The sequence below is a fragment of the Cydia fagiglandana genome, chromosome 14, assembly GCF_963556715.1.
Source record: "Cydia fagiglandana chromosome 14, ilCydFagi1.1, whole genome shotgun sequence".
Taxonomy (NCBI): Eukaryota; Metazoa; Arthropoda; class Insecta; order Lepidoptera; family Tortricidae; genus Cydia; species Cydia fagiglandana.
The window spans coordinates 1,351,975-1,369,613 of NC_085945.1; the positions used below are offsets into that span (position 1 = coordinate 1,351,975).

Here is a 17,639-nt window from a genome sequence, read left to right on the forward strand (position 1 = left end):
ATGCCGTTTCAAAACAAAAATATTTCCGTTCGATGGGCATTGCACAGTGTATGTACCTAAAAAGGGGTTTAAATATGATAAAAATCAGCATATTTTAGTCAGTTCTACATGATGCATGCAAGAGTAAACACATATAAACATTTACTTGAAGCATTGCAGTTGCTTAAACCCAAATATCGTACTGCGTTACTTAAATCTTGTGACGATGAAGAGATCAACATTATTTGTGAGTGTATTTATAACGTCCTTAATGGGAAAATTCCATTAGAAAAGAAAGAAAAGACGAAACTAAAAAAATATAAAGATATTTTAAGAAAATTAGTTTCGAAAGGGAAACATAAAATAAGAAAAACTGTTATAGTTCAAAAAGGAGGTGCATTTCTACCTATTATTTTAGGTGCAGTTTTAAGTGCTTTAGTGAACTCTTTATCATAAACAAAATGGAAAACACAAAAAAAATGTTATTAGTAGAATCAGATTTTATTGAAAGACTGAAACGGAATGAGAGTCCACCCGAAAATTCCTCATCTCGGCTAGATGGAGAGATGCAAAAGATCCTTAAAAGTAAAATGAATGATCGCGAAAAGTGGACGTTATATTCTCAAGCATTACAAAGATTTCTACATTTTATTGAAACAGATCGAAAACCGTTTAGAATACCCATCGTGATGGAGGGACTAGATCAAGTCGTCAACGAAAGTAATGATATTATAAAAAGAAAAGTGAACAAAAAGGAGGAGAATGAAAATAATGAGTCAGTTACAGATAATGTAACTGAAGCAGCAACACCGTCATCGTTTAATACACCACCTGGTGAAATAAATCAAGAACTAATGCCAATTAGTCCATCAAAAATTATAAACATATTACCTAAATCTTATGAAAAAAAAGCTCGAACGTTGTTAGATTACATTGTTTCAAGTAAACCGAAAATTTGGTGGAAACAGACTGGTGAAGTTGTTATAAATAACCAAACCATTCAAAATAGTAATATTACTGATTTGGTAAGCGACACCGTTAGATGTCTTAAACGTCCTAAGCCAATTGGATGGGAAGTGTTTGCTTTACTTTTAAAAGATATCGAAGTGCCTAGGTCATGCATAGGTAATCCTACAAATTTAGCATTTATTAATGGTACTCCTTTGATTGAACCCTTTACCCCCTCCACATCTGTGAAGACGAGAGCCTCAACAGATAAAGATAATAATACTTCTACACCTCTTGCTACACGGGAGCAAAAGCGATCCGGAAAGAAAATAGAGTGGGAAAGATGGACTCCTTATTAGACATTAACAGAATCTACTATGATGTCTCTAATCCAGCTGGCTATAGCAGTTTAAATAATTTATCAAAGGAAATGAAAGGTCAAATGAACAAAGAGGAAGTGAAAAAATGGTTACAATCTCAAGATACGTACACGCTGCATAAACCTACTCATAGACGATTTACTAGAAATAAATACATTCTCTCGAACTTTAATGAACTTTGGCAAGCCGATTTAAGTGATATGAGTACTTATAGTCAATATAATGATGGGTACAAATATATTCTTTGTGTTATTGATGTATTCAGTAAATATGCTTTTGCAAGAGCCATGAAGAAGAAGGATTCAGCAACTGTTAAACAATGTTTTGAAAGCATATTTACTGAAGCCAACTCTGTTCCCCGTCACATCCAATCTGATAAAGGTACAGAATTTGTTTCAAAGGCGGTTAGAGATTACTTTAAGAGCAAAAATGTTAATTATTATACCACTAATAACCCCGACATTAAAGCAAGTATAGTAGAAAGGTTTCAAAGAACACTTAAAATGAAAATGTGGCGTTACTTCACTCATAAGAATACATATAACTACACAAATATATTACAAGATCTTTTACATTCTTACAACCATAGCTATCATTCTAGCATTAAAATGCGCCCAGTTGATGTTAGCTCTAATAATATTATGACTGTTTGGTGTAATTTATATGATCGCAAAAAAGATAGGCAAATTTCATCAGAAACTAAAAAACTAAATGTAGGTGATCATGTTAGAATCACTAAATATAAGCATGTGTTTCAAAAAGGTTATGAAAGTAATTGGAGTGATGAAATATTTATTATTGATTCGATTATTAACAGATCGCCACGAGTTGTTTATACAATAAAGGATTTAGAAGGTGAACCCATCATTGGTACATTTTATTCTAAAGAATTACAAAAGGTAACTTACCTCCCCTCCAACGAGTATAAAATTGATAAAATAATACGCTCGCGTCGAGTTGCTGGCAGAAAGGAAATACTAGTTAAGTGGCAAGGTTATCCTAATAAATTTAATTCTTGGATACCTGAATCAAACTTAAAGAAAATATGAGTGAAAATAGTTTTTATCTAACTTTGTTAAGTAATAGTTCATCAGATTACTACACGGATAACACGACTGCACATTTCTTAACTAAATTACCAAAGACCATTAAATTGGATGGAGAATGGGTAGTTGGGTTGGTGGAATTTCAATACCCTTGTTCCATGTATAATGTTCAAGAGCACGAAAACATCATTTATTTAAAGAAAACGGTGGTATCACCCACCGACAAAACTACAAAAATAGTGGATATAAAAACTCATATACCAGCCACTACATATGATAATATAGATCATTTTCTTCAAGCGTTTAATGAAAACCCACAGTTAAAAAATAACGTAAAATTTCGATATGATGGATTAACAAAACTGGTTGGAATAGCAACAACAAATAAAGAAATAACATCTATCATAACAACTCCGATACTAAGTCTGCAATTGGGTTTTAAACCGAGAACAAATTTAAAACAAAATACATTAGGAAAAAACCCCGCAAATTTATATTTAGGTTTACCATCTCAAATATTTGTTTATACTGATATAATACATCCACAAGTAGTCGGAGATGTTATTACTTCATTACTCAGAATAATACCTTTAGATCCAACTAAGTTCATTTATGGAGCTTATAAAACTCACATCTTCTCACCCGCTCATTATGTACCAGTTTTACGAAGAGAGTTCGATACAATTGAAATAGATATAAGAACAACGACTGGTGTCAGAGTACCATTTCAATTTGGATCTTCTTGCGTGAAGCTACACTTTCAACGAGTAAAATGATTTACAACAGATCGTCAGTCTCTTGTCCTTACGAACATTATTATACACACCAAGCCGGCTCTGGGATAGGTATTGTCTATAAGGGAGTTCCATACCAACGAGGACATGGTATAGGCAGTTTTTTGGGTGGACTATTTAGATCAGTGCTCCCTTTGTTATCTAGCGGTTTAAAAACCATTGGAAAAGAAACCTTAGGGGCAGGGGTTGGTCTGTTATCTGATATGGTAAATTCTCGTCCTATGAATAGTTCCATTCGATCACGATTTAAGGAAGCGAGCGCTAACCTAAAAAGAAAGGCTGATGAAAAAATTGATTCTCTCATGTCAGGATCTGGGTATAAAATGTCGAATAAAAGAAGAGAACCGCTCATTACTCGAAAAGCATCGCGACGAAGAGGAAGTAAAAATAATAATAAAAATAACGATATATTTTCAAGTTAAATAATGTCATTTCTACACAGTCATTCATGTGAATGTGCAAAATCAGAATTAGATATATTTGCCCTTCCATCAACTCAAACAAGTATTGAAAGCGGACATTGGATTCATTACAAACCAATTTCATCTTTAAGTGATGATGGTCCCATTGAATTTCAAGTACCTGGATCAGGAGATGACTACATTGATCTATCACACACAATGTTACATATTACTGCTAAAGTGTTGAATCAAGATGGGACAAAATTAAAAGCAGATGCCGGTGTTGGACCCACCAATAACTGGTTACATTCCCTTTTCAACCAACTTGATGTATATTTAAATCAAAAACTCATATCACCCCCAAACAATACATATGCTTATCGTGCTTATATGGAAAATCTTCTCAACTATGGACCGGCAGCCAAAAAAACCCATCTTACTTGTGGGTTATGGTATGAGGATACCCCAGATTTTATGGATACCGTTGACGCCAACAACAAAGGATTTCAGAAAAGACTAGAATTTATCAAAGAGAGTAAGCAAGTGGAAATGATTGGACATTTGCATGGCGATATATTTAACCAAGAGAAATTCTTGATAAATGGCGTTGAATTGCGTATTAAGTTAGTCCGATCAAAAGAATCGTTTAATTTAATTTGTCATCAAGATAAAAAATATAAAGTACAAATAACAGATGCTAGTCTCATTGTTAGAAGAACAAAAATCAATCCTAGCGTTTTGTTAGCCCATCAAAAAGTATTGGCAACAACGACTGCGAAGTACCCCATTACGAGAGCAGAAGTTAAGGTTCTCACAATACCATCAGGGGTCCAGGGTAAAACATTGGATAATATATTTCTCGGACAAATTCCTAAACGGTGTATTATTGGATTTGTATCAAATTCAGGTTTTAATGGAAATTTAGCTTTGAATCCATTTAATTTTCAAAACTATAATATGAATTCATTTAGTTTGTTTGTAGATGGTCATGAAATTCCTTCTAAAACATTACAACCGTCATTTAGTTCTGGTTTAATAGCGGCGGCATATCACACCTTATTTTCCGGAACTGGTATTCATTTTCACAACGAAGGTAATGGAATAAGTAGAACAGATTATGGTGGAGGTTATTGTTTGTTATGTTTTGATTTAACCCCAGATTTATCTGCTAGTTCAACTTCACATTGGAATCTTGTTAGACATGGAAGTGTTCGGATAGAAGTACGCTTTGATTCGGCTCTAACTAGCACCATTAATTGTATCGTTTATGCAGAATTTGATAACATTATTGAAATAAACAAAAACCGTGATGTATCTGTAGATTATAATAGTTGATAAACATAATTATATAAATACAATGTTTTCTTTCGTTTACTTTATTTTGTTGTAGTCATTGTTTGCAGCATCATCAAGACATAAATTGTTATTAATTAAGTAATTATGGATACTAATGAGATACAATTTTGTATGAAGAAATTAAACCCACTGTTTGAAACAAATGTTTTTGCTGCCAACAAAATACCTATTTGGGTCGATCTACCTGTCTTTATTGTTAGTAATTTGGACCCTGACACGAAACCAGGCTCCCACTGGGTTGCCATACACATTGATGTTACTGGTATAGGAGAATATTTTGATTCCTTCGGAAGGAAGCCTTCAGGTTACCATAACTTATTTTTAAAAAGAAACACCAGACAGTGGTTTTATAACAATAAACCTCTTCAAAACCATTTTACTTCAGTTTGTGGTGAATATTGTTTAGTTTATTTGTATTTTAAATATCATGGAAAAACTATGAAAGATATGCTAAGTTTGTTTTCTGATAATTCTGTATGTAATGACCTTATATTAAGGAATATGTTTAAAACATTTTTTGTGAAATAAAATAATACGTGAACTTAAATAAGATTTTTTATTTTTTCATATAATACAAAGACCTTTCAAAACTATACATTTTTTTTATTTTTATTATTTACAAAATATTTCTTAACATCCTTGTTACTTAAAAACGAGACGACACAAAAAAAAATCTGTTACATGGAAAATGTACTTAAGAGGTAAAAAATGAGAAATACGTTAACACTATCATTAATAATTATAACTATCACTGTTTCTTATTATCTATAAAATATTTCACACTACTGTCCTTAGAAGCTAATTGCTTTGTTATGTTATAAATAATATTTCGCGTATTTTGTAGCTCCAAATCGTCTTCCAACGCAAAATATTTCAATCTGAAGTCCGCATGCTTCCAGTGTTCCATGGGTGGGACGTTTTTAATTGTTTGCATATCATATATCTCGATTTTAATCAAATGTGATGCATACGCCCCGTCGTCTTGTCCGGATGATAAGTTTGCAACACCGTCTGGTGAACTTTTGCTCACATTCGAAGACCGTTTCACAATTTTGGGTTGCTTTTTAGGTCGTTCAAAGAAACTATCGATATTGTTTCCTGAACGTTTCTTTGCGATGGCTTGTTTAACTTTGAAACCAAGCGTACCCTCTTCATCGCTTGATTCGTCTTTATTATTATCCGGGTAGTAATAGTTCTTGAAAGTATTTTCAGTGAACTGAAACAATATAAAACAATAATTTACACACTGTCTACACTTGATAATTAAAACACAAAGAACACAAGTGAAAACAAAACAAAGTAAGTTACGGTAATAAAAGACATACTTACATCCATTGTTGGGTCTTTCTATAAACACTTAAACACTTCACTGTTGAATTAACACTATATTTCTATATACTGCAATAGATACAAGGAGCTCTGATACAGAGGACTGCCACGACGGTAATACTTACTCAAACTCATTTCTCTTCGGCTTTTATACCGTGTCACTATGACCAGGGTACAGTACCGTTAAAATCATGTCTCAACAAGTTCATCTAATACACGCTCTCTTTACTAAAGCCCAAATTCAAAAGCATAATAGGAAACAATAAATCCATTGTCAGTATAAAATATAATAGATGTCTACCAATAAAGCAATTATGCTGTTATAACAATGAATAGCAACGTACAAAAATGTTGACGTATTAGACTAAATCATGTTGAAACCAGTTGACACGTCTCGTTCTTTTTTTAAAATCACACAAAGTAACATGTCTCAACAAGTTTATCTAAACAGACGCGTTACTCAAATCCAAATTCAAAAGCATAATATGAAACAATAAATCCATTGTAAGTATAAAATATAATAGATGTCTACCAATAAAGCAGTTATGCTGTTATAACAATGAATAGCAACGCACAAGAAATGTTGATGTATTAGACTAAATCATGTTGAAACCAGTTGACACGTCTCGTTCTTTTTTTAAATCACTCAAAGTAACATGTCTCAACAAGTTCATCTAAACAGACGTTCTCTTTACTCAAACTCAAATTATAAAAGAATAGGTATAGGAAACAATAAATCCATTGTCAGCATAAAATATAATAGACGTCTATCAATAAAGCAATTAAGCTGTTATAACAATGAAAACAAGTGCACAAGAAATGCCTCACACGCCTCGTTATTTTTTTAAATAATAGAAAGAAACAAGTAACTACGAGTTTACTTTATATCGGAAGACTAGGTGAAAGCAGGTTAGTTTGAAATGAGAAGGTTTTCGAAGAATAAGTTAGGTTTGGTTAAGTTAGGTTTAGGTTAGGTTTTCGAAGAATAAGTTAGGTGTGGTAAAAGGTTAAGGTTAGTTTAGGCTGCCAAATGATTACTAGTGTAAATTCTACGTCAGAAGAAGGTTAGAACTGTATTCCTTATAAATCGAAATAGTTCCAAGAGGTAATAAGATAATGCGGGTTATTAGAGTTGATAGTTAGAGTACCTATGTATCACAAATAAGTACCTATCGCTAATACCTATTGCAAATAGCTGTCGCTAATACCTATTGCAAAATACCTATCACAAACACCTACAGTATACACACAAAGAAGGCATGAATGGAGACGTCGGTGGGTTAAGGAAAGGGTCCAGGCAGGTAGTATGCTCGGTAACACAATAGCGCGCCCGAGTCGAGATCGAACAATAGAAAAGGGTCGATAAGCCTATTGTTACCGTGGTGAACAAGGTGCATTGTTGAATTAGCGTATTTTTTTTTTTTTTTTTTTTTTTTTTTTTTTTTTTTTTTTTTTTTTTTTTTTTTTTTTTTTTTTTTTTTTTTTTTTTTTTTTTTTTAGGTTCGGCAGGGGCGGTGGCCCGGCCCTGGGGTCAGTATCGGCCACTGAGAGGCGGGGCCAGAAACGGCGAATACTTTCTACTCATAATGCCTTTCGAATTAAAACAAAAATAAAAAACTAAAAAGTACGGAACCCTCGGTGGGCGCGTCCAACTCGCACTTGTCCGGTTTTTTTTTTAGATTTCCGAGTGTTTACTAAAAAGCCCTTCGTATCATTCTGACGTGTGAATGAAAACCTGTCCCACTGTTGAGCAGATGACAGATCCCATGAGAACTGATAACAGATCACCATAAAACTGACCAGGGCCACATGACGTTTGCGTAGATATAATAGCGGCATTCAACTTGAACGCGGTGACCGCCGGTCGTGAGAAGGCCACCTCATTATACTTGTTAGCGCCGTTACCAAACAGATACCCATATGATTATCGTTGTACCCATATAATGTGTTTGTAATGTCCCTTTATAAAATGAATTTTATAACATAAAGATATAAAAAGATTTTCGCGATTTCGGGGTTGGTCCCGTAGTAAAAGTTGCTCAGTATAATCCCACCGTGTATAAAGGGTTGATGCTAAACTTCTAAAATTAGTAATGCTAGGCTAGTCCTTAGCCTCCGCTGCGGCTTCATCCGAAGTCTAAATTAACTTTCAACTCTATTTTCACCCCTATATGCGTTGATTTTCCAATATTTTTTTCTTAATGGAGCTTTACAACATTGAAATAATTTATGTTTTAAATTTTAAGGTTCTTTAAATGATACTCTACATACTGATTCATAAATGATTTTTTAATACAGTTGCTCAAAAAGTGCTACTTTACGTAGCTGTTTAGCGTGCGGAAAGTTGGTTATCTCGAACTAGTGCATTTTAGTTTTCCAATTTTTTTAAATTTATACTTGTTCCAATTCACGACTACTTATTGATGAGTGTTAATATTAGTTTCCTTTAAACGTCGTAATCAGCATAAAAACCTACCGTTAATGTAAGAATACGAAAAATATTACATATTTCATATTTAATTACTTACCTCTTCATCATTATAACACGTTTATTTTTTAATATTCAATATTGAAAATTCCGTTCTTAATAAGTTGACTGAATGGAACGGAATAGCTGCCAAACGCCCATAGATATAATATACTTAAAGACGACGTCTAACCGAGCTGTCACTGTTACCACTTTTGTTTAGTGTACGATTAATAATGTTTTTCTTATTTTTTCGCAACTGTATTAAAAAACGTCGTTCGATACACGTGCGGAAATGTCATTCTTCACTCGTCCCGAGTCTTGCCACTCGCCTGCGGCTCGTGGCAAGATATCTCTGTACTCGTGATGTAATGACATACCTTCCGCACTAGCATCGAAATGTACTATTCTGACTGAAATCTACTGAGATTTGAATATTTTTGCTCAAGAAATAAAATCATCCGTTTGTTAGAGTAACAAAGTGTGGACGACTGGACGCATCACCACGAACGTTAAATATTTATGAAAATATGACGTGTATTGTGCCACAACCACACTTTGTCACGTCAAAGTCAGTACTGAATTACTTTAGACGGATTCTAAACGCATTATACAACCTTGCTTTCCTAATTAGATCTCGCATGTGATACATTCTATTGCACAACCCCACGTAACGGCCATTACGACCAATTGTCATCCATTTCGCTGATCGCCGATTCTTCTGACGTCAGCATCCTTGGGTTTACTCCGATATGCATTTAGGTGCTCTACACATTTACTGCAGTCAGATACGAGTATGTCATGCTATTGAATATTATAAGTGTTTTTATAAACCCCTGTCAAGTTTAAACGTTTGTCCACTTTTGTCCCTATCGGTAATTTTGACATTCGCGTTAGAAAGAGTCAAAATTTAACTAAAGTTTGTCGAATTTTACATAAGACTACGTTAGATGCTAAATCTTTGTACTGGGATTGAAAGCTATGTGGGCGATTACAGTATTAATTAGCTATTTACAGAGATCGGAGAGATTGGCGTCATTGCTTGCAATAATGTGGACATGACTCCACTAAATAATTAATCATTTAATTAATTTTTACCTGAGATTTAATTTTGTTCCCTAGTCAATAAACAACACTTATTACTTATATTATTACGAGCAATGACGCCAATTTTTCCGATCTCTGGTTATTTATTACCCTTTGTAATGAAAACTGACGCGCTCTATCTGTTCGAATACTAGATGCATTTGAACATCACCAGTTGCACTGATTAACACTTGCTTTAACTGTTGAAGACGACTGGTCTCCGTTTAACGCCATGCATTGCCTTCAGCAACGCAACGGCTACTACAGAAACCCATACAACTGCGAAGGCTGCTTACCATGTAGAGGTCGCCATACCGCCACACCTTCCAGCAGCTCTTGATGGTGGCGAGCATGGTGCGCGCGCGCCCAGTGCCGCACGCAGCGCACGCTCCGCACGCCCCGCACGCGCCCCGCGCGAAACGCGCGCTCCTGCAAACGAGAACTGTGGTTAAACTCATAGTTAGGCAAACTTTTATTTTTAACAGTCGGGTGAAAAATGTTGAGCTATTTTATTAAAAGGGATTTTATCAAGAATTCTCTAATTTCATGTGTAGCTAATAGAGAATTTTGGACGCACGGCCGGTTTCCATCCTTACATGGTAGATATTCCACCAATTCGCACGAAGCGCTTTGCTTCTACTTTCCTTATGCGCACTGCCAAGGAATGGAATTCCCTGCCGGCGTCTATATTTCCGTGTTCTTATAACCCGGCAACCTTCAAATCAAGAGTGAACAGGCACCTTCTGGGCGAGCTCGCTCCATCGTAGGCCACGTCTACGCCTCGGCTAGTCTGTGGCCATGAGTAAGCCCATTCATAATAAAACAAAAAAAAAAAATTCGATGTTCCTACTAAAATATGCAAAGTACAATTTCGTAAGCTTAGTATACTAACGGTCAGTTCATAAATATATTAATTTTAAAATGAATGTTGGTGGCAAAATTTCTTAGGAACCTCCTCACCTAACCCGAGTCTACAAGGGAGTGGATTCAAATGTTTAAGGCAATACGTATGAATTTATCGCATTTCCAAAATAGTTCAAAGTTCTGAGAAAATCACTTTAGCTTGAGCTTTCTGAATGAAGCTTTCATTTCAAAACCGTTGCATGATAAGATTGATAAGTAAGATACGAAAACGAATTTGGATCCTGTAGAAAGCTGCGCATTGTGTTAAAGCAATATGTTGGGCCTTTCTTATTTAAAGCAGGTCATATAGGACAATGCCGGTAACATTCAGTTGAGATTGACAGCAATAACTCACAGATATGACGCTGAACTGACAATTCGTGGACCTTATTCCAAAGACACAAGATCTACAAATGGTTAGTTAAGATAGCTGTACGGTGGCCATCAGATATATGGGATGGGAGCGGCCGACATGCTCAAATTATGTGGACACGCACTCTAACGCCTTAACAATAGAGGCGTGTACAGATATTCGTGAGCACCTTAGCCGCTTCGATATACATATCTGATGGCGCCTGCACAACGCGATATGACAATAATCATTAGAGAGATTGTTCTCATTCGAGATCGGCTCAGCAGACGTTGACGATCGTATCGCATGACATGGTTCCACTTCAGCCCCCGACGCGACATCCTTCAAAACAAAAGCATGTCGAGATGTGCCATTTTAATATCTTACTGTGTTTTTATTAATCACACGTCATATTCTAAATGCTCCAGTTATATTATATTAAATATTTGTATATCACAAAAATTGTTATCGCTAAATAAAAATAAAGTATGCATTTTTGAACTCTAGCTGATTGCATTAAGGTGAAAAATATGATTCAATACAAAGGGGAAAAGTCTAGATGTTTATATTGTTATCGGTCGTTTTTATATAGATTTGACAGTGTTTTTAATCGGAACTTTTTCATCTCAAGCGATAGAAGATAAAACTGCAATATGTCATATTTGTTAGTCATTTTGATAAACATGATAACTATTGCTGTGTTTACATTAAACTTCATAATATCCGCCTTTATTAAATAACATTAAAACAATGTATACAGTGTGTTTTCTGTAACAGGAGCAATAAATTAAACTGTAGGCTGTACTCCTCAAACTGACCAACATTTGTTTAGCAACTTTTGAAAATAACTCATGTTTTGATTTTTATTACACTTTAAAGTTTATTCTAAGGCGCAATGTATTGCAAATTTTGTTATGTTAAAAGCGTGACAAGTAACGTCAAACACACTGATGTCAGCGTACATTGAAGGCAATATTTATTTTGTATGAAAAAGAGGAAGTCTAAAGGATTCATAATTTTAAAAAGTTGCTGAACAAATGTTGGTCAATTTGAGGAGTACAGCCTTTAGTTTAATTTATTGCTCCTGTTACAGGAAGCACCCTGTATAATTGTATGCACGTTTATGTCATATCTTGTAGTTTGTAGTCGTAATAAATGCTGGATCCGCTGGATGGAATATTTAGCAAAATAGATAAGGCATAGACAGCAGTGGCGGCGCGTCAAACATATTCATAGGCAAGCCGGGGCTAATTTGACTTACATATTTCCTTTACAACTCTGCTCAAACATCCAAAGCTAGGCAAGCCGGTGGAAATCGGCTTTTATGGACACGCCGCCACTGATAGACAGTATGTTTCACTTTTAAAATTAGCTATTATGATAAATCTAATGATGGTAACTGGCTTTATCTCTGCGCCAATTAAATCGCGAATTGTAAACATTATGTAATTAACATATTATACCACTAAGGAAAACACATAATTGGTACATAACATTAACTATTTTTGTCTTGTGTATATTTCAAGTCAAATTGCTACAATATTGTCCGGACGCAGAGCCTATTATATTACCTAAATTTGATGTTATTTTTTGATAAATTAGAGAAAAAAACACATGCTATGTTAATAAGTATACCTCGTTCACAATCCTTAAGTGACTATATCTACAGTTAAAACACAAACACAAAGCAATAATCACATATTAGAGTTATGCTTAGACGCCGAGAAAGAATGTAAATAACAGTATTTAAATACGATAACATAATTATGCCATATCATAATTTCCTCCTACTTTATTGCAATTGCAGTAATGTACGCATTTCCTCGTCTTTGTCTGTTATTGTTTATTATTAATAACAACAATTAGTTCAGTGATCTCGTTATGTTTATTTTTAACTACCTATTGACCTCCTTATTAATACGCATTTTTATCTCTGACGATTTTGTTTTTTATATTTGTGATGCCCTCGTTATATTTTCTTTATTTGTGATCTATTAAACCTTCTTGTAAATTTTTTGTAAGTTTACACAGCTGTATATTTTAGTTGATAAAGTTCTTGGATTCTATATACGCAGGTGTAAATGCTTCATGAATTATATTTGTTATGTTTTTAAATTTATCTGCGTGTCTTATTGATGTGCCTTTGTGCGAATAATTAAAAGATAAGTCTTGATAGATGTTTAAATGTTTCTTTTACTGCAGTTAGTGCAAATTTTACAGACATTTATACTGAGTAGTTTACGGTCACGTTACTATCGTTTCTAGCTAATAAACTACTAGACCTTACGTCGAAGATGTTGACGGTGATATTATCATTATAGTAACAATGCTACATATAATAAGTAATATATGTATGTATGTATACTGAAGTATTCATCAAGGTATATTGTTTATCTACGCACATATCATTACTGCTCTAAAATGCATTCAGAAACCGTAGGAAATGACCAGCATTATCACAACCAATTTTACTATGAGAACTTTCTTATCTGTGGTAGTAGGTAAAAATTGTACTTTAAAGTTATAACTTTACAGATTTTTGTAAGGTTATGAGTTTTAAATTTGGAACAGCTGTCAAAACTCAAGTGGGTGTCTATTCTAGTATCCATAGATATTAAAACAATTATCGATACGAAACGTCAATTCGGTATACTTTTTTAATATAAACCGTACGACATTTGATCTCGAGTGGCATGAGAATAGGGACTTCATTCTTTTGTCTATGAATTAAAAAAAACTACGGATGCGTGACATTTGTGAAAAAAAGTTTTCATTTACCGCCATTTGACTTACAGTTTCATCTTTTAATTAGTTTTAGGTTATAAAATTGATTTGATAGTTGTTTTTAAACAAACTTTAAGCAAAAGTATCGTGTAAAATGAGTGATAAAAAGATATTTAGGAGCCGCCACCTCTCAAATCTGCGAGTTAAGTCAGACAGCAACGATGGATGTCGGTTGAAATATGAGGTTAGTGAATATATAATAGAAAGTAATAATATGTGTGTAGATAAAGTAGTGTATGTAACTGTACATAATTAGGCATTAAAACACTCGTGTGATCCTTTTAAGAAACTCACTTCGTTCGTTTCTTAAACCCACACTCGTATTTTAATGCCTTTCATTATGTAGCAGTCACATAAACTACTATTATCTAACGATTGCAGTTATGCGAGGAAATAAATTAATCAAAATTAATTTACCATAACTTATTTTAATAGAACTAACAGAATCATTTTTACACGTATTTTCTCCTAAACTTTTGTTCATACGTTTTTATAAGCTGCTTTAAATTTAAACACTTCTTGATGTCTTATTAATCCACAGTTTATTCACCAACGTAATTTTGCCAGTACATTGCAACTTATTAACACAAAACGCAATCTCATTGAGTTTAGGCTTATTGAAAACATTAGCTACATAATTTATTTCGCTGATAACTTCCGTATTTGAGTTTGAACTTATTTCAAATATAAAGTATATATTTTTATTACAAGCTTTTATTTAGTTTTACTTGACCGTTGTTTGTCTGTCTGTAATAAAATCTTGCAAGTTAAATTTGATCCACTTCCCGGTTTCTGATTGAGCTGAAATTTTGCATGCATGTATAAAACGGATGACAATGCAATATTATGGTACCATCGAGCTGATCTGATGATGGAGACAGGAGGTGGCCATAGGAACTCTGTGAGTATTAGTTGTCTGTCGTAAGAGAAGTACAGTCAGCGCTCAGCGATAAAAGCTTGTACCTACCAAAAACGAAATATTTGCCAAAAACTTATTTTATTTATCAAGGCAGAGGAAGCCTAAAGAAGGGTCCAAATAGATACATATTGTGAAGAGTGGTGGGAGTATGCATTGGAGAGGACTACATAAATGGTGGAACACTGGGGAAGCCATTGCGCTAGTGGGACACTCTTAAAATTGACTAGTTAAAAAACCACCATTTAGTTGAAATAATGAATGATTTCTGATTAGATGCGGCCACTCAAGGATGTTGACATGGGTCTGATAGCGCCTTACGGTTACGGCACAGTCGAGCTCATAAATAAGTATGCACTTCTGCACCTCAATTCATTGCAATAAGGTGAATAAACGGATACATATATATGAGCTGTACTGCACGATACGGTTTGCGGTACGCGTGTAACGCGCGTGCAGAATCGTGTTAATTAAATGTGTGTATGACGATGGCGAGGTGTGCTTTTATTTACCGTTTTAGGGAATTACATATTTATTTATTTTATTTTAATTATTACATAAATAATTAAATAAGTGGCATAATGTAGTGGTGGGATAAAGGCAAGGAGAGAAGAAGAAGAGAAGATTACTTAAATAAGTGACGCAGCATTACAGTAAATACCAAGGCACTGTGAAACTACAAAATAAGAACAAGGAAAAAAAACTACAAATAAAAGCCAAAGACAAATTAAACATTCGATTTGGGCGACGATATAACAGCGTGGGTTCGTTGTTTATTTCAACTTTATGGCACAGTAAAAGTTGTACAAAAGGCGAACTTAATACCAGAAGACTTTCTGTACCAGATAGGTGCGGGAAATATTTACAATATAATATGAGAGATTTAATACCAAATAATAATATAAATTTTAATTATTATACTTGTACATAGTAGGTGTGTAAAAAATTGAAGAATAAATTCAGCTTTCACCTCTTAACCCCCAAATTTCCCCATGAAACACTATTTTAAATATGCCAAAATATTTAAAATAGTGTTCGTGGTTGCTAAGTATGTATCATCATCTCAGCCATAAGACGTCCACTGCTGATTTGGTAAGTATGTATAACTGTTCCAAATTTTAAGAAGGTAGACCTATCTACTTATTTAAGCGGTCTCCGAGAAAAACACATCTAACCTATTTTGAAGACCGAAAGTTTTGTACGGAGCACTAAAAATGGTATCATGTTGTAGAATTATTTCCTGGGCTTTCTGCCGATCGTATGTTATCACAATACAATATCGTATATTATTACAGTGAAGTAAGGGGTCATATGGCTATTTTTTATATGTGTTGTTAGTGGTACCTACCTAACAAAATTTTCATAAAACTGAAACATGTCATGGAAGAAATATTATTTCATATAAAATATACCTATGTATTTGTACCTTGTACCTACTTTAGTAACTGCATATATTAAGACCATTAACCATAATTAACACGTGTACCTACTTCATAATTATGACTTACTTTTTAACACAGTTGAAACTGAAATCGCAATACGATGTTTATTAATTATTATATTACTTCCAAATATAATTGATTTACTGAAAACAGTCCTTCACTCGCACAACGCTTTTCGCGACACACTTTCGCCGGCAGCGTTTAAATTTGGAACACAAACACGTTCGCGGCGATATTTGAAAATGGAACGTTTTATTTTTTAATTATTTTCTTTAATAGCTAAGGGAGCATGCCACTCAGGCGGTAGTTCACGACTGTTTGAGTCTGTTTGGGAGCGCTCTTGACCTTGCGCGTGCGGCACGGTATCGGTACTGAAGCGGCTTTCGGCCGGCGGCGCTTGTTTTATAAACGCATAGTATTGTTGTGACAACTTTTCCTGCTCTACGCCCAACTCGTGGGCGGCTCGTCATAACACAGGAAATGTCTATGACAGTAGTGACGTCATCTTGAACGGGAATCTTTCTAATTTGGCACATCTTCGTGATGACGTCACTGGGCGAAATTACTATTATGGGAACCGTACTTTGCTCCTCGGTGGGTAATTGGACTTCCAACAGTTTCTATGCATTAAAACTATATCACAACCTCATTTAAGTGTTAGGTACAACATTATTGTACCTAATAGTGATGTCTACTTAAAATCTTCATTATATAGATCAACATACCTACAACAATATAATAATGAAAAAAATTTTGGAGCACACTAGGCCCATTTTACGGTACATATTTGATTTCCAAGAGCTGGCACTGAACTTCTTTGTTTTTTTTTTATCTATGAATCACCAAACACTTTCTTTTGTAACACATAAAATAACACACACATTATTTCGTTACAGTAGGCAATTAATCATAGATCTCATTTCAATGCAACAATTAAGTAAATATCTTGTCCACGACACTCATCTGTTAATAGCGTACCATTAAAACTCATAATTGATTGCGAGTGATTACAGATGTCGCTAAGAATACATAAATGTCAACGGGAAAAAGTAAAGCATAATCCTCTCGCATAATGGTGACAATATAATTAAGTTTAATTAACCCTCTTACTTAGTCTATTATAGAGACAGTAAGACACCTGCCCTGCCCTTGCACCATTCACCAACCCGGGGTTAACCGGTTAAATCATGGAGTTACCATGGTTACCAGTACAATTTGCTTTTTTTATTTTGCCTCGAATAAACGCTCTTTATTCTCTGTTCTATTCTAACATTGAATTTTGATGCAATATCTATGCCCTGCTTAGAAGTTTGTATGCAAAGATATTAAGCGAATAGTACTTATTACTGACTGTACAGTAAAGTACTCTTAACACGTTCCCTGTGTACCTAAGAACCAAAAATTGAGTCCTCACGTGCAACATGTTTTTTGTCAAAAAGTTCATAGCCAGTATGTG

At 34.3% G+C, this 17,639-nt stretch overlaps 2 protein-coding genes across 4 annotated transcripts in view; one reads left to right on the forward strand and one right to left on the reverse strand.

Moving 5' to 3' along the window:
• Nucleotides 1–17,639, forward strand: part of LOC134670633 (neurobeachin) — a 604,515-nt gene that overhangs the window by 541,159 nt on the left and 45,717 nt on the right. The gene's annotated exons all lie outside the window — the stretch shown is intronic.
• LOC134670648 (facilitated trehalose transporter Tret1-2 homolog) overlaps nucleotides 1–17,639 on the reverse strand; it is a 59,172-nt gene that overhangs the window by 24,595 nt on the left and 16,938 nt on the right. For 2 of the 3 annotated variants that reach the window (XM_063528458.1, XM_063528459.1), the window contains exon 2: nucleotides 10,083–10,215. In XM_063528458.1, the coding sequence (XP_063384528.1) occupies nucleotides 10,083–10,215 (133 nt within the window). Of the gene's footprint in view, nucleotides 1–10,082; nucleotides 10,216–16,249; nucleotides 16,562–17,639 lie in introns of those variants that run through there. The other variant, XM_063528460.1, reaches the window with a different exon arrangement.